This window comes from Oncorhynchus clarkii, chromosome 30 (genome assembly GCF_045791955.1).
Source record: "Oncorhynchus clarkii lewisi isolate Uvic-CL-2024 chromosome 30, UVic_Ocla_1.0, whole genome shotgun sequence".
Classification (NCBI taxonomy): Eukaryota; Metazoa; Chordata; class Actinopteri; order Salmoniformes; family Salmonidae; genus Oncorhynchus; species Oncorhynchus clarkii.
This window is the reverse complement of record NC_092176.1, coordinates 37,222,141-37,243,698: the sequence shown is the minus strand read 5'-3', so window position 1 is coordinate 37,243,698 and position 21,558 is coordinate 37,222,141. Positions and strand designations below refer to the sequence as shown.

The 21,558-nt window shown below is 43.5% G+C and overlaps 2 protein-coding genes and 1 pseudogene across 7 annotated transcripts in view; all 3 read left to right on the top strand.

Annotated features, from left to right (window-relative positions):
* The window catches only part of LOC139389540 (protein transport protein Sec24C), a 28,272-nt gene extending 24,120 nt beyond the window's left edge, over positions 1 to 4,152 (top strand). Inside the window, exons 18-20 of the mRNA XM_071136357.1 lie at positions 2,871 to 3,068; positions 3,268 to 3,357; positions 3,491 to 4,152. Coding sequence (XP_070992458.1) covers positions 2,871 to 3,068; positions 3,268 to 3,357; positions 3,491 to 3,634 — 432 coding nt within the window. The 3' untranslated portion in view covers positions 3,635 to 4,152. The remainder of the gene's footprint in view (positions 1 to 2,870; positions 3,069 to 3,267; positions 3,358 to 3,490) is intronic.
* Positions 4,153 to 7,727: 3,575 nt separating this feature from the next.
* Positions 7,728 to 10,153, top strand: LOC139389539 (zinc-binding protein A33-like; annotated as a pseudogene).
* Positions 10,154 to 10,611: 458 nt separating this feature from the next.
* LOC139390163 (calcium/calmodulin-dependent protein kinase type II subunit beta-like) overlaps positions 10,612 to 21,558 on the top strand; it is a 217,611-nt gene continuing 206,664 nt past the window's right edge. For 3 of the 6 annotated variants that reach the window (XM_071137382.1, XM_071137380.1, XM_071137378.1), the window contains exons 1-2: positions 10,641 to 10,932; positions 19,969 to 20,063. In XM_071137382.1, coding sequence (XP_070993483.1) covers positions 10,871 to 10,932; positions 19,969 to 20,063 — 157 coding nt within the window. In that variant the 5' untranslated portion in view covers positions 10,641 to 10,870. Of the gene's footprint in view, positions 10,933 to 19,968; positions 20,064 to 21,558 lie in introns of all 6 variants that reach the window. The other 3 variants (XM_071137381.1, XM_071137376.1, XM_071137379.1) reach the window with 2 other exon arrangements.

Genomic DNA, 21,558 nt, shown 5'->3' with positions numbered 1-21,558 from the left:
GTGGGGGTGATGATGGTGGGGGTGATAGTAGTGATAGTGATGGTAGTGGGGGTGATGATGGTGGGGGTGATAGTAGTGATGGTGATGGTAGTGGGGGTGGTGGATGGTGATGATGGGGGTGGGGGTGATGATGGTGGGGGTGATAGTAGTGATGGTGATGGTAGTGGGGGTGGTGGATGGTGATGATGGGGGTGGGGGTGATGATGGGGGTGGGGGTGATAGTAGTGATGGTGATGGTAGTGGGGGTGGTGGATGGTGATGATGGGGGTGGGGGTGATGATGGTGATGATGGGGGTGGGGGTGATGATGGTGGGGGTGATAGTAGTGATGGTGATGGTAGTGGGGGTGGTGGATGGTGATGATGGTGGGGGTGATAGTAGTGATGGTGATGGTAGTGGGGGTGATAGTAGTGATGGTGATGGTAGTGGGGGTGATAGTAGTGATGGTGATGGTAGTGGGGGTGATAGTAGTGATGGTGATGATGGTGGGGGTGATAGTAGTGATGGTGATGGTAGTGGGGGTGGTGGATGGTGATGATGGGGGTGGGGGTGATGATGGTGGGGGTGATAGTAGTGATGGTGATGGTAGTGGGGGTGATAGTAGTGATGGTGATGGTAGTGGGGGTGATAGTAGTGATGGTGATGGTAGTGGGGGTGGTGGATGGTGATGATGGGGGTGGGGGTGATGATGGTGGGGGTGATAGTAGTGATGGTGATGGTAGTGGGGGTGATAGTAGTGATGGTGATGGTAGTGGGGGTGATGATGGTGATGATGGGGGTGGGGGTGATGATGGTGGGGGTGATAGTAGTGATGGTGATGGTAGTGGGGGTGATGATGATGGGGGTGGGGGTGATGATGGTGGGGGTGATAGTAGTGATGGTGATGGTAGTGGGGGTGGTGGATGGTGATGATGGTGGGGGTGATAGTAGTGATGGTGATGGTAGTGGGGGTGATAGTAGTGATGGTGATGGTAGTGGGGGTGATAGTAGTGATGGTGATGGTAGTGGGGGTGATAGTAGTGATGGTGATGATGGTGGGGGTGATAGTAGTGATGGTGATGGTAGTGGGGGTGGTGGATGGTGATGATGGGGGTGGGGGTGATGATGGTGGGGGTGATAGTAGTGATGGTGATGGTAGTGGGGGTGATAGTAGTGATGGTGATGGTAGTGGGGGTGATAGTAGTGATGGTGATGGTAGTGGGGGTGATAGTAGTGATGGTGATGATGGTGGGGGTGATAGTAGTGATGGTGATGGTAGTGGGGGTGGTGGATGGTGATGATGGGGGTGGGGGTGATGATGGTGGGGGTGATAGTAGTGATGGTGATGGTAGTGGGGGTGATAGTAGTGATGGTGATGGTAGTGGGGGTGATAGTAGTGATGGTGATGGTAGTGGGGGTGGTGGATGGTGATGATGGGGGTGGGGGTGATGATGGTGGGGGTGATAGTAGTGATGGTGATGGTAGTGGGGGTGATAGTAGTGATGGTGATGGTAGTGGGGGTGATGATGGTGATGATGGGGGTGGGGGTGATGATGGTGGGGGTGATAGTAGTGATGGTGATGGTAGTGGGGGTGATGATGATGGGGGTGGGGGTGATGATGGTGGGGGTGATAGTAGTGATGGTGATGGTAGTGGGGGTGGTGGATGGTGATGATGGTGGGGGTGATAGTAGTGATGGTGATGGTAGTGGGGGTGATAGTAGTGATGGTGATGGTAGTGGGGGTGATAGTAGTGATGGTGATGGTAGTGGGGGTGATAGTAGTGATGGTGATGATGGTGGGGGTGATAGTAGTGATGGTGATGGTAGTGGGGGTGGTGGATGGTGATGATGGGGGTGGGGGTGATGATCGTGGGGGTGATAGTAGTGATGGTGATGGTAGAGGGGGTGATAGTAGTGATGGTGATGGTAGTGGGGGTGATAGTAGTGATGGTGATGGTAGTGGGGGTGGTGGATGGTGATGATGGGGGTGGGGGTGATGATGGTGGGGGTGATAGTAGTGATGGTGATGGTAGTGGGGGTGATAGTAGTGATGGTGATGGTAGTGGGGGTGATGATGGTGATGATGGGGGTGGGGGTGATGATGGTGGGGGTGATAGTAGTGATGGTGATGGTAGTGGGGGTGATGATGGTGATGGTGGGGGTGATGATGGTGGGGGTGATAGTAGTGATGGTGATGGTAGTAGGGGTGGTGGATGGTGATGATGGTGGGGGTGATAGTAGTGATGGTGATGGTAGTGGGGGTGATAGTAGTGATGGTGATGGTAGTGGGGGTGATAGTAGTGATGGTGATGGTAGTGGGGGTGATAGTAGTGATGGTGATGGTAGTGGGGGTGATAGTAGTGATGGTGATGGTAGTGGGGGTGGTGGATGGTGATGATGATGGTAGTGGGGGTGATAGTAGTGATGGTCATGGTAGTGGGGGTGATAGTAGTGATGGTGATGGTAGTGGGGGTGATAGTAGTGATGGTGATGGTAGTGGGGGTGATAGTAGTGATGGTGATGGTAGTGGGGGTGGTGGATGGTGATGATGGGGGTGGGGGTGATGATGGTGGGGGTGATAGTAGTGATGGTGATGGTAGTGATGGTGATGGTAGTGGGGGTGGTGGATGGTGATGATGGGGGTGGGGGTGATGATGGTGGGGGTGATAGTAGTGATGGTGATGGTAGTGATGGTGATGGTAGTGGGGGTGGTGGATGGTGATGATGGTGGGGGTGATAGTAGTGATGGTGATGGTAGTGGGGGTGGTGGATGGTGATGATGATGACATCACATGGAATAAATACATAAATACATAGCCACATCAGTTTCTCTGTCACAGCATCTCCCTCCCTCTCTCACACTGACTCCACTATGTCTCTTCCTCCTCCAGCCAGTAGGTGGCGATACCTCCAGTCCTCTCAGCCTAGGGGAGGCTGTTCGCTGCACTGCTGCTAGTCTGGACCATGGAGTTCTCTACCTGGTCCACGGACCCCTGGTTCTGCTACTCTGGGTGGGCCACAACGTCTCCAACACCTCCCTGGTCCAACTCTTCAACATCACCTGTCTGTCCACACTACCCTCTGGAGAGGTGAGCGAGGGGGGGGGGGGGGGGGAGGATGGGTGAGGGAGAAGGTGAGAGGGGAGACAGTGAGGGAATGTGAAGGATGAGGGCGTGGAAGTGGAATACATCGGAAATTATTTGTGGAAAGAGGTGAAAGGACCACTGCTGATTTTAAAGTCGATATCTACAGTATTTTTAATATGTGTCTCTGTGTGTGTCTGTGCAGACGAAGCTGCCTGTGCTGGACAACCCTCTGTCTGTTAGTGTGAGGTCACTCATCAACACCCTGAACTCACAGACACACTATACTCGCAAGGTGAGACTCTGGAAAACTTCCTTCTTGGGGTTGGCATGAACGTTGGAGAGAGGAGGTTAAGTAGTTGTGACAACATAACCTCTGACTAATATTTTAGGTATGACTGACTGTGTGTGTGTCTCTCTCTCCCCAGCTGCGTGTGGTGAAGCAGGGGGACAGCTGTGAGGAGGCTCTACAGCGCCTCCTGGTAGAAGATAAGAGTCCCAACGGGGGAGCGAGCTACGCTGACTTCCTGTACCACCTCCATGTCAACTCTATACAACTGCTGGTTCGTTAGTTGTAAAATGGTTTGAACTGGAAAACGCAAACGTGGGTTTCTTATTGGACAAGTCCAGCTAATCCCTCCCATGTTTCATTCAGCTTTTCTTCTGTTTGGTGCGTAATGAACATGACCCTGGTGTTTTCAGCAGTATGGCCAGGGGTTTTTACAGATCACCTCAACCACACGTGAATGATCATATCCTTATTTGACTTACAGTATGCAACTGGTTGTTGTACTTGACGTTCATCAGCAAAAGGTGATGTCTTATTTGTTTGACTGTTGTAGTAATAACTTTTCAAATCAAATAACATTTCATTGGTCACACACGTGGTTAGCAGATGTTATTGGTCACATACACACGGTTAGCAGATGTTATTGGTCACATACACATGGTTAGCAGATGTTATTGGTCACATACACATGGTTAGCAGATGTTATTGGTCACATACACATGGTTAGCAGATGTTATTGGTCACATACACATGGTTAGCAGATGTTATTGGTCACAGACACATGGTTAGCAGATGTTATTGCGAGTGTAGCGAAATGCTTATGCTTCTAGATCTGGGATAAGAATATATAAGTATAAAATATATGGATGAGCAGTGACAGAGCGGCTAAGATGCAATAGACAGTAAAGAATAGATAGTGAAGGAATCAGTATATACATATGAGATGAGTAATGCGAGATATGTGGCATTATTAAAGTGACTAGTGATCCATGTATTAAAGTGGCCCATGATATCAAGTCTGTATGTAGACAGCAGCCTCTCTGTGCTAGTGATGGCTGTTTAACAGTCTGATGGCCTTGAGATAGGTTTGGTGTGTGTGTGTGTGTGTGTGTGTGTGTGTGTGTGTGTGTGTGTGTGTGTGTGTGTGTGTGTGTGTGTGTGTGTGTGTGTGTGTGTGTGTGTGTGTGTGTGTGTGTGTGTGTGTGTGTGTGTGTGTGTGTGTGTGTGTGTGTGTGTGTGCGTGCGTGTGCGTGCGTGTGCGTGTGTGTGTGGTGTATAAACTGTTGACTACTGTTATTTTCTCTGACTGTTAGTAGTGTAGATAACTGTCAGCATCTCTCATCTGGATGAAGACAGAAGGGTTGATATGTTCATTTAGTCCATGACAACACTCTAATCCCTCCATGTCATGTTGTGTGTGTGTGAGAACGTATGCATATGTACAACCCTCTACTGTACTAACAAATTGCTGAAATCAACATGACTTTTATGCACAGTCATATAAAATGTTCTTAAATTTAGTAACCTAAATCAGGGTCACACAGAGTGTTTCTTGGTAGTGTTAAACAGTATACACCTCACACACATGGTTATGGGATTAAAACAACACCTGTACCATGTCAGATATAGAGTTGTATTCAGTTTTAAGTTTGCATTCCAGTGTTACACCTAATTTCGTAGTTTTGATGTCTTCACTATTATTCTACAATGTAGAAAATAGTTAAAAATAAAGAAAAACCCTTTAATGAGTTGGTGTGTCCAAACTTTTGACTGGTACTGTATACTGAACAAAAATATAAATGCAACATGTAAAGTGTTGGTCGCATGTTTCCTGAGATGAAATAAAAGATCCCAAAAATGTTTCATACTTACAAAAAGCTTTTGTCTCTCAAATGTTGTGCACAAATATGTTTACATCCCTGTTAGTGAGCATTTCTCTTTTTCCAAGATAATCCATCCACCTGACAGGTGTGGCATATCAAGAAGCTGATTAAACAGCACGATCATTACACAGGTGCACCTTGTGCTGGGGGACAATAAAAAGCCACTCTAAAATGTACAGTTTTGTCTCACAACACAATGCCACAGATGTCTCAAGTTGAGGGAGTGTGCAATTGGCATGCTGACTTCAGGAATGTTCACCAGAGCTGTTGCCAGAGAATTGAATTTTCATTTCTCTACCATAAGCCACCTCCAACCTCGTTTTAGAGAATTTGGCATTAAGTCCAACCGGCCTCACAACCGCAGGCCATGTATATGGTGTCGTCGGTGAGCGATTTGCTGATGTCAACGTTTTGAACAGAGTGCCACATGGTGGCGGTGGGGTTATGGTATGGGCAGGCATAAGCTACGGACAATTAACAAATTGCATTTTATCGATGTCAATTTGAATGCACAGAGATACCATGATGAGATCCTGAGGCCCATTGTCCTTCCATTCATCCGCCTGCCTCACCTCATGTTTCAGCACGATAATGCACGGGCCCATGTCGCAAGGATCTGAACACAATTCCTGGAAGCTGAACATGTCCCAGATCTTCCATGGCCTTCATACTCACCAGACGTGTCAACCATTGAGCATGTTTGGGATGCTCTGGATCGACCTGTACAACAGAGTGTTCCAGTTCCCTCCAATATCCAGCAACTTCACACAGCCAATGAAGAGCAGTGGGACAACATTCCACAGGCCACAATCAACAGCCTGATTAACTCTATGTGAAGGAGATGTGTCACGCTGCACGAGGCAAATGGTGGTCACACCAGATACTAACTGGTTTTCTGACCCACGCCTCTACTTTTTTTGTAATGTATATGGGGACCAACAGATGCAGACATTCGGAAAGTATTCAGACCCCCTTTTCCCCACCTTTTGTTACGTTACAGCCTTATTCTAAAATGTATTAAATTAAAAATGTTCCTCATCAATCTACACGCAGTACCCCAACAGGACAGCGACCCTAAGAATACAGCCAAGACAACGCAGGAGTGGCTTTGGGACAAGTTTCTGAATGTTCTTGAGTGGCCCAGCCAGAGCCCGGACTTGAACCCAATCGAACATCACTGGAGAGACCTGAAATTAGCTGTGCAGCGATGCTCCCCATCTAACCTGACAGAGCTTGAGAGGATCTGCAGAGAAGAATGGGAGAAACTCCCCAAATACAGATGTGCCAAGCTTGTAGCATCATATCCAAGAAGACTTGAGGCTTTAATCACTGCCAAAGGTGCTTCAACAAAATATTGAGTAAAGGGTCTGAATATTTATGTAAAATAAAAAAAATAACCAGTTTTTGCTTGGTCATAATGGGATATTGCTTGGTCATAATGGGATATTGTGCATAGAGAGATGAGGGATAAAATAACAATTTAATACATTTTAGAATACGTCTGAAACGTAACAAAATATGGAAAAAGTCCAGGGTTCTGAATACATTGAAAAGGCACTGTATTTGAATTCCCAGGAATGTGAAATCCATAGATTAGGGCCTAATGAATTGCATGTTGCATTTATATTTTGGTTTAGTATAAATCACAGAATACTGAAGTATAACAAAATGCTTGGAATACTGTAGAAACAGCGGACTTTCGTCCATTTAAAAAAATAATCTTTATTAATAATGAAATTATGCACATTTTTTATGACATTCTACCCATGAGGCCAAAGGTCATTGACTGCAAGAAAGGGTTACATATCTTTATTTTGTTTTCCTGTGCATAGGCGATAGCCCTACACAAGGTTTAAAAAGCACATCAGAACAAGTGACTTCAGAACAAGTGGCATCAGAACAAGTGGCATCAGAACAAGTGACTTCAGAACAAGTGGCATCAGAACAAGTGACTTCAGAACAAGTGACTTCAGAACAAGTGGCATCAGAACAAGTGACTTCAGAACAAGTGGCATCAGAACAAGTGACTTCAGAACAAGTGGCATCAGAACAAGTGGCATCAGAACAAGTGACTTCAGAACAAGTGACGTTCAGCTAATTAATTGTCTCTGATGTAAATGTCCACAGTGAAGCGAGACAGACAGACAGACAGACAGACAGACAGACAGACAGACAGACAGACAGACAGACATACATACAGACAGTTTTAGCTTCACATCATTTGTAATATCTAGTTGAAGCATTACCCAATAAGAACATTAGAACAATGATAACGATGTCAATTGCTAAAAGGTCATTGGCTGTGTTCATTTCAACTGTCTGAGTCATTGATCTAACTAACAAGGCTAATCGGAAGCAATTATGTGGAATTAGGTACAGACTGAAGAGTTATTGACTTATAGTACAGCAGCTAGTTTGGAGTACACACTGGATATCACTGAATCAGTAAAGAGAAACTAACAGTATGATATTCACATTTGTTGAAAGATCAATATGATTAACATTGAGAAGTGTCAAACTGATGTTTCACTGTTTTATTTCTTAGTTAATCATTTATCACAGCCTGTAGCCCATCAAGTGAACAGAACAGAGGTGCCATTTGCATAGTGAAGGACAGTAGGATACTAGCGGTATCGTGACAGAGAAAATGGCAGAAAAATTATCTCTCCTGGATAGTTTTCTGTGTTGTCATATTTGTTCAGAGACTTTCAGAGAGCCTGTTTCTTCGGGCTGCCACCACAGCTTCTGTTCCAGCTGTCTGGAGACATTCTGGGATCAGACCAAGTACAGTGCCTTGCAAAACTATTCGTCCCCCTTGGAGTTTTTCCTATTTTGTTGTGTTACAACCTGTAATTTAAATTGATTTCATTTGGATTTCATGTAATGGACAGACACAAAATAGTCCAAATTGGTGAAGTGAAATGGAAAAAATAACTTGTTTCAAAAAATTCTAACACATTTCAAAGGGAAAAGTGGTGCGTGCAGTATGTATTCACCCCCTTCGCTATGAAGCACCTAAACAAGATCTGGAGCAAACAATTACCTTCAGAAGGCACATAATTAGTTAGATTGTACACAGGTGGACTTTATTTAAGTGTCACATGATCTCAGTATATATACCTGTTCTGAAAGGCCCCAGAGTCTGCAACACCACTATGCAAGGGGCACCACCAAGCAAGTGGCCCCATTAAGACAAAGGAGACAATAACTGTCTGGTCTGTAAGAGGAAACCTTCCAAGGATGCTGTAATTCACTTTTCATTGGAGGAGCTTCCTGACAAAGATGGAGGGAGAGGTGGGAGTCCAGAGAAGAGAGTGAGGGGGGGGGGGGGGATACTGTGTCAGAGGAAGACATGTCAAGAATGTCTAGAATCAGATTTAGAGTCATTTAGAGACAAATGTAAAAACATTGAAAAGATGTACACTGAAATGGTGTAATACTCCAGGAAGCAGCTGGTGTCCACAGAGAAATGGTGTAATACTCCAGGAAGCAGCTGGTGTCCACAGAGAAATTGTGTAATACTCCAGTAAGCAGCTGGTGTCCACAGAGAAATGGTGTAATACTCCAGGAAGCAGCTGGTGTCCACAGATAAATGGTGTAATACTCCAGGAAGCAGCTGGTGTCCACAGAGAAATGGTGTAATACTCCAAGAATCAGCTGGTGTCCACAGAGAAATGGTGTAATACTCCAGGAAGCAGCTGGTGTCCACAGAGAAATAGTGTAATACTCCAGGAAGCAGCTGGTGTCCACAGAGAAATGGTGTAATACTCCAAGAAGCAGCTGGTGTCCACAGATAAATGGTGTAATACTCCAGGAAGCAGCTGGTGTCCACAGAGAAATGGTGTAATACTCCAGGAAGCAGCTGGTGTCCACAGAGAAATGGTGTAATACTCCAGGCAGCAGCTGGTGTCCACAGAGAAATGGTGTAATACTCCAGGAAGCAGCTGGTGTCCACAGAGAAATGGTGTAATACTCCAAGAAGCAGCTGGTGTCCACAGAGAAATGGTGTAATACTCCAGGAAGCAGCTGGTGTCCACAGAGAAATGGTGTAATACTCCAGGAAGCAGCTGGTGTCCACAGAGAAATAGTGTAATACTCCAGGAAGCAGCTGGTGTCCACAGAGAAATGGTGTAATACTCCAAGAAGCAGCTGGTGTCCACAGAGCGACAGACCAGAGGTGTGTTTGAGAAGCTTCACCAGTTCCTGAGAGAGGAAGAGGAGGCCAGACTGGCAGCACTGAGGAAGGAAGATGAGGAGAAGGGTAAGATGATTGCCAGAGAGATGAAGAACATTCAGGACCAGATCTCTTCTCTCACAGAAAACATCACTGCTGTGGAACAAGAACTCCAGAAACTAGAGGTGCCATTTCTCAAGAGCTACAAACACACACAGACATTCTCCAGAGCCCAGGACACACTGCCGGATCCACAGCTGGTCTCAGGAGCACTGATAGATGTGGCCAAACACCTGGGCAACCTGCAGTTCAGAGTCTGGGAGAAGATGCAGGGGATCCTCACATACACTCCTGTGATTCTGGACCCCAACGCTGCTTCCCCTGGCTCTCTCTGTCTGATGATCTGACCAGTGTGAGTCAGACAGTCCCAACCCAGCAGCTCCCTGACAACCCAGAGAGGAACACAAATTATGCCACAGTTCTGTGCTCTGAGGGATTCAGCTCAGGAAGGCGTAGCTGGGAGGTTGAGGTGGGGGACCACCCTTACTGGTTTATAGGCGTGGCCAAGGAGTCAATTAACAGGAAGGGGGAAGCAGCCACAACCCCAGAGTATGCATACTGGGCTATGCACCAGAGTAGTGGTCAGCATTGGGCAGGACATGAGTCCCTGACTCTGAAGAGGAGACCCCAGAGGATCAGATTACAGCTGGACTACAGACAGGGGAGTAATGTCACAACAGAATGAAGCTGTTATAGAATTATGACAATATAGACCACATCCTGTAGCATGTGTAAAGGAAGTTATTTGACAGCTCAATATGATTTACTGCAACTGTTGCATTGGGTAGTCCATACCTCAACCATGTACCTTGAAACATGTTCTATATTATTATTTGTTGAATATACTTGCATGACTGTAGGCCTATTCTAACATTACATACGCCTAGGCCTATAGAAAATTACAATACATACAGATTGATTTTAATGTAGGCTATTGTTTGTAATGCATTACCATTGCATTTTATATCTGTCATTTAAATCATTGAAATCTACATCATACCCCTTCCACCAAACACAAATAGCTTATTACATCTGCCCGTATTTGGAAGTGCTGTACACGGGTAGTTACGCGCAGCGCCCAGACGAGGGCAGCGCTGAGCAGCTCTCGCCACAGGTCTTTGGAGCGCTTCACCATTTGCCGTCAAGCGCACTGAGTGAGGAACGATAGAGTACAGTAAGTAGATAGATAGTGGGATAGACGAGGTAAAGCAAGCCAACTTGGTCGCTCGCTCGCCTGCCTGCAGTCCTTCTCAAACCGAAACCTATCCGCTGCGGTACAAGTCTATGTTCGAATCGCCGCAGCTCAAAAAGAACACGCACATTTTGAGATAAAGTGTATATCGCGCAGGAGGATCCTATCAAACGAAGGAGTAACCGTGAGAGAAGCACGAGATACGGAGACATGGCTGCGACAACCTGTACACGTTTCACGGACGATTTTCAGCTATATGAAGAGCTGGGAAAGTAAGCTTATTTATTGTGATAATTTGCATGAATGGGAATGTGTGACTGGCTGACTGTTGTCGTTTGTTTGCGTCAAGGAGCTGTGGTTGCGGGTTTGCGTTGTTACGGTTGTCTTTTTCAACAGCAGCACAAGTCAAGGGTGACAGCTGGCTCAAAATACAATTTTCTCTCTCTCTCAATTCAATTTCAATTCAATAGGCTTTATTGGCATGGTAAACATATGCTTACATTACCAAAGCAAGTGAAATAGATAATAAACAAAGTGAAATAAACAATAAAAAATGAACAGTAAACATTACACTAACAAAAGTTCCAAAATAATTAAGACATTTCAAATGTCTCTCTCTCATTTCTCTCTTTCTATATCTCTCTCACACACACTCACAATCAATTATTGTTCCCTGCGCTCTTAGGAAGTAGGAAACACGATCAAAAAATGTATCCAGTAGACTACTCTAGGCACTGGGCATTGGGCACTATAGCGCGTCGGTTGGCGAGCTACACCGCTCTCCAAATTGCCCCTATCTCTCTCCCGGTCCCGTTACCAGCAGGTAAAGCGACCCGGGAGACAGTGACATTTTGAGCTGTCGAAGAGCGGAGCGGCAGTTTGGCGTAAATAATGTGGAACTAGCCCTTTCCCTTTATTCAGATTACGACCTCTCACTTTCGGTTATTTGAAAATTAAATCATCTCCAAAATATCGCTATTTTTAAAACAAGACATAGAAAGCTGGTTGCAATTTCAATTTAATCCACCAGAAAATACAGAACAAATATTATGTTTCAATTCCAATATACTAATTGATAAAAAACAAACATGTTAATAATACAAACATGTTTTTTAGCGAATTAAAAACAAATGTAGAATCTTTCTAAATGATATCATAAATAAAAATGGTGGAGTTATGTCACACATGCAGCTAACAGACATATATGGAAATGTCTGCTCTACCCAACATTACAACCAACTAATTGCAGCATTACTGCAAATATGGAAGAGGCAAGTGGAAGGGGGAGAAAGTAAGGAACTTGTCTGTCGGCCCTGCATTAAAGACCAAAATTGGTTAAATAAAACTGTGATAAATTAAAAAAAAGTATATCAGTTTAATTTAAAGACCCCCAAAAATGACAGCTGTGCAATATAGATGACAAGATACAGTAGTTGGGAAGAGATTTTCGATGTACCATTCCACGGAACATGGTTTATTAACTGATGCACAAAATAGGGGCGGATTCAAAACTCAGTGTTTTTCATTTAAATTATTATACAAAATTCTTGCAACCAATAGAATGTTATACACAGTATATGGGGGGATACAACCATCCCAGCTCTTCATATTTTTCTGCGAAGATAGATAATTTGTTTTGGTACTGTCCATATGTAGCTTGTTTTTGGTCGCAGGTTCCAATAATGGCTGAACAAATGTAACATTTACCTGGAACTAAGTGAAAAAGGGTTTAAAGTGACTGAAATGCTCCAGAAAGGTATTGGAAGGTGGGTTCAGAAGATCGTGGAGCTAACATGCTGACCACACCGCTAGCGTTGCAAAATACATTTACACATACAGTTGAAGTCAGAAGTTAACATACATCTTAGCCAAATACACTTAAACTCAGTTTTTCACAATTACTGACATTTAATCCTAGTTAAAATGTCCCATCTTAGGTCAGTTAGGATCACCACTTTATTTAAAAAATGTGAAATGTCAGAATAGTTGAGGGAATTATTTTTTTCAGCTTTTATTTCTTCCATCACATTCCCAGTGGGTCATAAGTTTACATACACTCAATTAGTATTTGGTAGCATCGCCTTTAAATTGTATAACTTGGGTCAAACGTTTCGGGTAGCCTTCCACAAGCTTCCCACAATAGGTTGGGTGAATTTTGGCCCATTCCTCCTGACAGAGCTGGTGTAACTGAGTCAGGTCTCTTTGCTTGCACATGCCTTTTCAGTTCTGCCCACAATGTTCTATAGGATTGAGGTCAGGGCTTTGTGATGGCCAATCCAATACCTTGACTTTGTTGTCCTTAAGCCATTTTGCTTTAACTTGGGAAGTATGCTTGGGGTCCATTTGGAAGACCCGTTTGTGAGCAAGCTTTAACTTCCTGACTGATGTCTTGAGATGTTGCTTCAATATATCCACATAATTTTTCTTCCTCATGAAGCCATCTATTTTGTGAAGTGCACCAGTCCATCCTGCAGCAAAGCACCCCCACAACATGATGCTGCCACCCCCGTGCTTCACGGTTGGGATGGTATTCTTCAGCTTGCAAGCCTCCACCTTTTCCCTCCAAACATAACGATGGTCATTATTGCCAAACAGTTCTATTTTTGTTTCATCAGACCATAGGACATTTTCCAAAAAGTACGATCTTTGTCCCCATGTGCAGTTGCAAACCGTAGTCTGGCTTTTTTATGGCAGTTTTGGAGCAGTGGTTTCTTCCTTGCTGAGTGGCCTTTCAGGTTATGTCGATATAGGACTCGTTTTACTGTGGATATAGATAATTTTGTGCCTGTCCTCCAGCATCTTCACAATGTCCGTTGCTGCTGTTCTGGGATTGATTTGCACTTTTCGCACCAAAGTACATTCATCTCTAGGAGACAGAACGCATCTCCTTCCTGAGCGGTATGATGGCTGCGTTGTGCCATGGTGTTTATACTTGCGTACTATTGTTTGTACAGATGAACGTGGTACCTTCAGGTGTTTGGAAATTGCTCCCAAGGATGAACCAGACTTGTGGAGGTCTACAGTTTTTTTCTGAGGTCTTGGCTGATTTCTTTAGATTTCCCATGATGTCAAGCAAAGAGGCACTGAGTTTGAAGGTAGGCCTTGAAATACATCCACAGGTACACCTCCAATTGACTCAAATTATGTCAATTAGCCTATCAGAAGCTTCTAAAACCATGATATAATTTTCTGGAATTGTCCAAGCTGTTTAAAGGCACAGTCAATTTAGTGTATGTAAACTTCTGACCCACCGAAATTGTGATACAGTGAATTATAAGTGAAATAATCTCTCTGTAAACAATTGTTGGAAGAATTACTTGTGTCATGTACAATGTATATGTCCTAACCGACTTGCCGAAACTATAGTTTCTTAAAAATAAATGTGTGGAGTATTTAAAAAACGATTTTAAATGACTCCAATCTAAGTGTATGTAAACAACGACTTCAACTGTACATGTTATTCAGTTATTGCACCCACACTGCTTTCGTGCCTCAGCGAGAGTGTTTGCGTGGCCAGGCGCTAAAACAGAAACAGGTTCTATTTGTGACGCTCAATGCGCTGTGAGTCCAGCCTCTCACGTGGGTGATTGAAAGATGAACTAACGTCCACACTCCAGTCTGTTGTAGTAATGCATCGTAAAGTTGGTTGCCAACCGCCATATAAAGTCCAAAGAAGTAAAAAAAAGAAGCCTGAGGAAGGAGGAGAGATGACATGAAAGGAATTCAGTTTTGTGGATTAATTGTCGGAGTAGAGGACCTTGTGCATTTCAGGTAAAATAACAACCCGATGTTTATATCCCAGCAAGCTAGCTAGCTAAATGTTTAATGCTTTTTGACCTGTCCCCAAATTAATTTAATTGGTTCAGAGTTTGTTTTCATATTTCATCCTGCGTGTCCTGATCATGTCTGGGGTGGGAGTACAAAATCAACATGTGTGCGATGGCGTGGTCAGCGTGTAACTCTGCAAATAGCACTGCAGAGGGATTTGAAAGGCCATAGTCAATTGGTCAATAATATAATAATACTCTTAGCCAAAATGTTTATTTTTAATTTACGAAATGTAGAAACTATGAGAACAGAAAGGTTCAGAACTTTTGTGAAACATCACAGCACAGTTGAAAAAAAATGGCAATAGAAATCAATACTGGATGGTGTTCAGAGATAGATGGGAGGGGTTGAGGGTAGCTGAAGGATGGGACTAAAAACAAACAAAATATAACTATTGTAAAATATACTATGTCTGTAAAATGTACAGTGCCTTTGGAAAGTATTCAGACCCCTTGACTTTTTCCACATTTTGTTTCGTTACAGTCTTACTCTAAAGTTGATTAAATAAAAAATTTCCCTCAGCAATCTACACACAACACCCTATAATGACATCACAATACCACATAATGACGTCACAATACCCCATAATGACGTCACAATACCACATAATGACGTCACAATACCACATAATGACGTCACAACACCACATAATGACGTCACAACACCACATAATGATGAAGCGAAAACAGGTTTTTAGACATTTACAAAGTATTGACTCAGGGGTGTGAATACGGATGTAAATGAGATATTTCTGTATTTAATTTTCAATAAATGTACATTTTTTTTCTAAAAACATGTTTTCACCTTGTCGTTATGGGGTATTGTGTGTTGATAGCTAAGAAAAAAATATCATAATTATATCAATTTTGAATTCAGGCTGTAACACAACAAAATGTGAAATAAGTCAAGGTAAACTAATGGACAACAACATTTAGGCTTCTACTTCCAGCTTATACATAGTATATACAGTGACTTTGGGAAGTATTCTGACCCCTTGACTTTTTCCACATTTTGCTACATTACAGCCTTATTCTAACATTGATTGGATCGTATTTTCCCATCAATCTACCCACAATACCTCATAATCACAAAGAAAAAACTTTTTTTTAGAAATGTTTGCTAATTGATTAAAAATAAAAAACTGAAATCTTATATTTACGTAAGTATTCAGACCCTTTACTCAGTACTTTGTTGAAGCACCTTTGGCAGTGATTACAGCATTGAGTCTTCTTGGGTATGACGCTACAAGCTTGGCACACCTTTATTTTTGGAGTTCTCCCATTCTTCTCTGCAGATCATCTCAAGCTCTGTCAGGTTGGATGGGAGCGTTGCTGCACAGCTATTTTATGGTCTCTCCAGAGATGTTCGATCGGGTTCTATTCTGGGCTCTGGCTGGGCCACTCAAGGACATTTAGAGACTTGTCCCGAAGCCACTGCTGCGTTGTCGTTGTCCTGTTGGAAGGTGAACCTTCACCCCAGTCTGAGGTCCTGAGCGCTCTGGAGCAGGTTTTCATCAAGGATCTCTCTGTACTTTGCTCCGTTCATCTTTCCCTCGATCCTGACTATTCTCCCAGTCCCTGCCGCTGAAAAACATCCCCACAGCATGGTGCTGCCACCACCGTGCTTCACCGTAGGGATGGTGCCAGGTTTCCTCCAGACGTGACGCTTGGCATTCAGGCCAAAGATTTCAATCTTGGTTTCATCAGACTAGAGAATCTTTTGGCAAACTCCAAACGGGCTGTCATGTGCCTTTTACTGAGGAGTGGCATCCGTCTGGCCACTCTACCATAAAGACCTGATTGGTGGAGTGCTGCAGAGATGGTTGTCTTCTGGAAGGTTCTCCCATTTCCACAGAGGAACTCTGGAGCTCTGTCAGAGTGACCATCGGGTTCTCGGTCACCTCCCTGACCAAGGTCCTTCTCCCCCAATTGCTCAGTTTGGCTGGGCAGCCAGCTCTAGGAAAAGTCTTGGTGGTTTCAAAAATCTTCCTTTTAAGAATGATGGAGGCCACTGTGTTCTTATGAACCATCAATTCCTTCGATCTCATGGCTTGGTTTTTCCTCTGACATGAACTGTCCACTGTGGGACCTTATATAGACAGGTGTGTGCCTGTCTGTATCTGGGTCTTCTCCTGAGCCTTGACTGTATAGGCCTATTTATTTGGTTAGACAGCTGTGCATGGCTGCATGTTACTGTACTAGGCTGTAGGCTATGATTTTTGTTGTTTGGATCTTCATTCGCCTTTTTGTTTACTGCGTTTGTTTACTGTTAATGTAAATAGGTATAGAAGTATATATTGTGTCATAACTTTATTGATCTGATATGTTGTTTGCTAGGCCTACTACTTGTTACCTCTGTTTCGTTTAGTTGACATTCGTTCTCATTCGCAGTTGTGTCGGAATTCAAAACACTATTCAGTATTTTTGTTTGGATAAATGAATAACTAGGCTACTACTTTCCTGCTTTTAGATTTCCTTACTTTGGTAAGACAGCTGTGTGTACGGCTGCGTTCACATAGGCTGTTTTTAAATTGGTGACCCTATCTATCTCGTAGCCTATATTCATTACCAAACCGGCCTAGCTGCAGGGGGCTGTATATTGTGCTTATACAGCGCAGCAGGGATAGGCTAAAGATTTCAAAATCACTCAATGATCTCGGAGTCTATTGTGTTTATTGTGGTATAGCGTGATTATAGAAGCAGAATTCAATATCATTTCAATGCAAGAACCCCCCAAAATTGTGCCCCCCTCACCGATTTCAACTGCCCCCTTAGTCACTTTATCCTGGTGCTGGGTCTGATAGGACTGTGGGAGTGGTTTGAGTGGGTAGGGGATAACTGGGGAAATGGTTCTAATCGTTTTTCCACCATTCATTTCTCTCATAGGGGATTTTAGAAACACTTAAAATAAGGGCTGTGTTTCGTGTAGGCTCACCCTGTTCTGACATTTTGATAACCATGTAAATTTATCTAGGACAAGATGACTTGGTGGAATGGTTGAAAAACAATTGGAACCATTTTCCTGTTTGACCGCTAGGTTTTATGGGTATTATGCCCTTTAAGTGTAAGAATTGTTTGAAAAGACTGCCTGAAATTTGAGCCTGTTTTGGTCGGAAGGAGTTTTGGCCTTCCGTGATGACATCACCATGAGGTAAATCAGTTAATAGACGGATAAGAACGAGAGTTACAAAACTTTCTGCCAATATACAGCTAGGCTTTATGGGTAATATGGCTAATATTGTTGTACTCTATAAGTTTAGGAGTAAAAATGTTCTTAACAAGTCACATAATAAGTTGCATGGACTCACTCTGTGTGGAATAATAGTGTTTAACATGATTTTTGAATGACCACCTCATCTCTGCACCCCACACATACAATTATCTGTAAGGTCCCTCAGCTGAGCAACGAATTTCAAACACAGATTCAACCACAAAGAACAGGGAAGTTTTCCAATGCCTCGCAAAGAAGGGCACGTCTTGGTAGATGGGTAAAACAACAAAAATGTTGGATGGTGTATCAATACACCCCAGTCACTACAAGTAACTCAGTTGCCAGAGAGGAAGGAAACCGCTCAGAGATTTCACCATGAGACCAATGGTGACTTTAAAACAGTTACAGAGCTTAATGGTTGTGATAAATAAAACTGAGGATGGATCAACACCATTATAGTGACTCCACAATGCTAACATAATTGACAGAGTGAAAAGAAGGAAGGAACATGCATCTTGTTTGCAACAAGACACTGGAAAAATTGTGGCAAAGCAATTCACTTTTTGTCTTTTAATACAAAGTGTAACTACGTGTAACAACACCTGCACAGGATCGGTACATCCGAACATCACACCTGCGGGACAGGAAAAGGATGGCAACAACAAATGCCCGAGTTACACCAGGAACGCACAATCTCGCCATCAGTGCTCAGACTGCCCGCAATAGGCTGAGAGAGGCTGGACTGAGGGCTTGTAGGCCTGTTGTAAGGCAGGTCCTCACCAGACTTCACTGGCAACAAAGTCGCCTATGGGCACAAATCCACCGTCGCTGGACCAGACAGGACTGGCAAAAAGTGCTATTCACTGACGAGTTGCGGTTTTGTCTCACCAGGGGTGAATGTCGGATTCACGTTTATCATCGAAGGAATGAGCGTTACACCGAGGCCTGTACTCTGGAGCAGGATCGATTTGGAGGTGGAGGGTCCGTCATGGTCTGGGGCGGTGTGTCACAGCATCATCGGACTGAGCTTGTTGTCATTGCAGGCAATCTCAACGCTGTGCGTTACAGGGAAGACATCCTCCTCCCTCACATGGTACCCTTCCTACAGGCTCATCCTGACATGACCCTCCAGCATGACAATGCCACCAGCCATACTGCTCGTTCTGTGCGTGATTTCCTGCAAGACAGGAATGTCAGTGTTCTGCGATGGCCAGCGAAGAGCCCGGAGGGCTAGGGCCATTCCCCCCAGAAATGTCTGGGAAATGTGCAGGTGCCTTGGTGGACAGGTGGGGTAACATCTCACAGCAAGAACTGGCAAATCTGGTGCAGTCCATGAGGAGAAGATGCACTGCAGTACTTAATGCAGCTGGTGGCCACACCAGATACTGACTGTTACTTTTGATTTTAACCCCCCTTTGTTCAGAGACACATTAATCCATTTATGTTCGTCACATGTCTCTGGAACTTGTTCAGTTTATGTCTCAGATGTTGAATCTTATGTTCATACAAATATTTACACATGTTAAGTTTGCTGAAAATAAACACAGTTGACAGTGAGAGGACGTTTATAAAAGACAGGAACATCACGTTTTTGACTGGGACTTAAACAAATCATAGTAAATTACATCTGTTTGACAAGGCCACAACAGATATTTACCCTGCCCCCCACCCTCCCAATGAACATTTATCATTGTTACAGTTGTAAATATGTATCATAATTATTTGTATTATTGTTTCATTATCTTGTCTTTTTGACCTGCAGTGTTGGAGCTCTGTGTTTAAGAATTTCATTGTACCCTGCAATTACATCTGCGACCCTGTGCATGTGACTAATAATCAAATCTAAACTGCTTCCATTTGAATTTGGATACTTCAGTAAAATTGACATGAAAAGTAAATGTTGGTAACGCTGATTTTTCAGGCATACTTAAAAAACAACAAACAACAGCAACAAATACTTTGATGCGTTCACCTTCTCTCTCACGTGTCTCTCTCTCACACACTCTCACACACTCTCACACTCTCTCTCTCTCTCTCACACACACACACAGACACACACACACACACACACACACACACACACAAAATCATCTTATATGATACAGTACTTGCTGACTTTGTGGCGGGAACCTCAGGGGAACCTGTTATGCAGAAAGCCTTATTATGCTGTAGGTTACTATAAAATTCAGAGAAAGTACTGTATAGCTCCATCGTTTTAACTATGAAATATGCCTGACCAGCTGTTCTGTTTCTTTTGTCTCTGTTTCCAGGGGAGCGTTTTCAGTGGTGCGCAGATGTGTCAAGCTGTGTAGTGGACAGGAATATGCCGCCAAAATAATCAACACCAAAAAGCTATCTGCAAGAGGTAAGCAATAAACTCTGTCCCCAAGTACTGTTTCACTTGTTGTCTACATTTGATTGCACAGCTGTACTATCGATGAGCCAACCGGTATTATAAACCGGGTGGTTCAAGCCCTGTATGCTGATTGGCTGACAGCCATGGTGTGTCAGACCATATACCAAGGGTATGACAAAACATGTATTTTTACTTCTGTAATTAGATTGGTAACCATTGAGAGAGAGAGAGAGAGAGAGAGAGAGAGAGAGAGAGAGAGAGAGAGAGAGAGAGAGAGAGAGAGAGAGAGAGAGAGAGAGAGAGAGAGAGAGAGAGAGAGAGAGAGAGAGAGAGAGAGAGAGAGAGAGAGAGAGAGAGAGAGAGAGAGAGAGAGAGAGAGAGAGAGAGAGAGAGAGAGAGATAGATCATGGCTCATTCTTTTTAAACATAACTATATATGAGAGTTAATTAATTATAAGCCTTTATGCAGTAAATGCTGGCTTATTTTATGCACTTGGTTTGATTTGCTATCAGGCTTTGTGTTGGCTTTTGGCTCATTGTATTAGATTATTATGGTTGATGTCTTGTAGCCTCAACATATTCCCCCCTGAGCCAGAGACAAACATATCTCTCTTAACATGGTGGAGATGACACTGCATTTTCAGTATCTATCGCTCAGAGTTAAAGTGGAGTCTGATTCATCCCATATTCTCAGGGTTGATATTTTATTTAAATAGTTGATGCTCAGATTGCAATATGACTTGGAAGAGTGGAACCTAGCCTGCCACATGTCTGGAGCTGGTACTGTACCGTAGCTAGGTTACTAATCAGAGCTGCTTACGTTAACCAGTAGGCCTGCTACGTTATAGGACACATGGCTCTCTGTCTATAGGCCATACTGTATATCTACATACAGTGCATTCTAAAAGTATTCAGACCCCTTGACTTTTTCCACATGTTTGTTACGTAACAGCCTTATTCTCAAATGGATTAAATCAATGTTGTTCCTCATCAATCTACACAAAATACCCAAGAATGACAAAGTGAAAACATTGAAAAAAAACATGTTTTTGCTTTGTTGTTATGGGGTATTATGATGTCATTATGGGGCATTATGATGTCATTATGGGGTATTATGTGTAGATTGATGAGGGAAAAAAACTATTTAATCAATTTTAGAATAAAGCTGTAATGTAACAAAACGCAGAAAAAAGTGAAGGGTTCTGAATACTTCCCGAATGTACTGTATATACTCTACCCACATGACACAAGTTGTAGCTGAGCTGTGTGTTAGATACTTCTATGTCCTAGTATTTGATCTGAGCTGTGTGGGAGCTACTCCCATGTCCTAGTATTTGATCTAAGCTGTGTGGGAGCTACTCCCATGTCCTAGTATTTGATCTGAGCTGTGTGGGAGCTACTTCCATGTCCTAGTATTTGATCTGAGCTGTGTGGGAGCTACCTCCATGTCCTAGTATTTGATCTGAACTGTGTGGGAGCTACTTCCATGTCCTAGTATTTGATC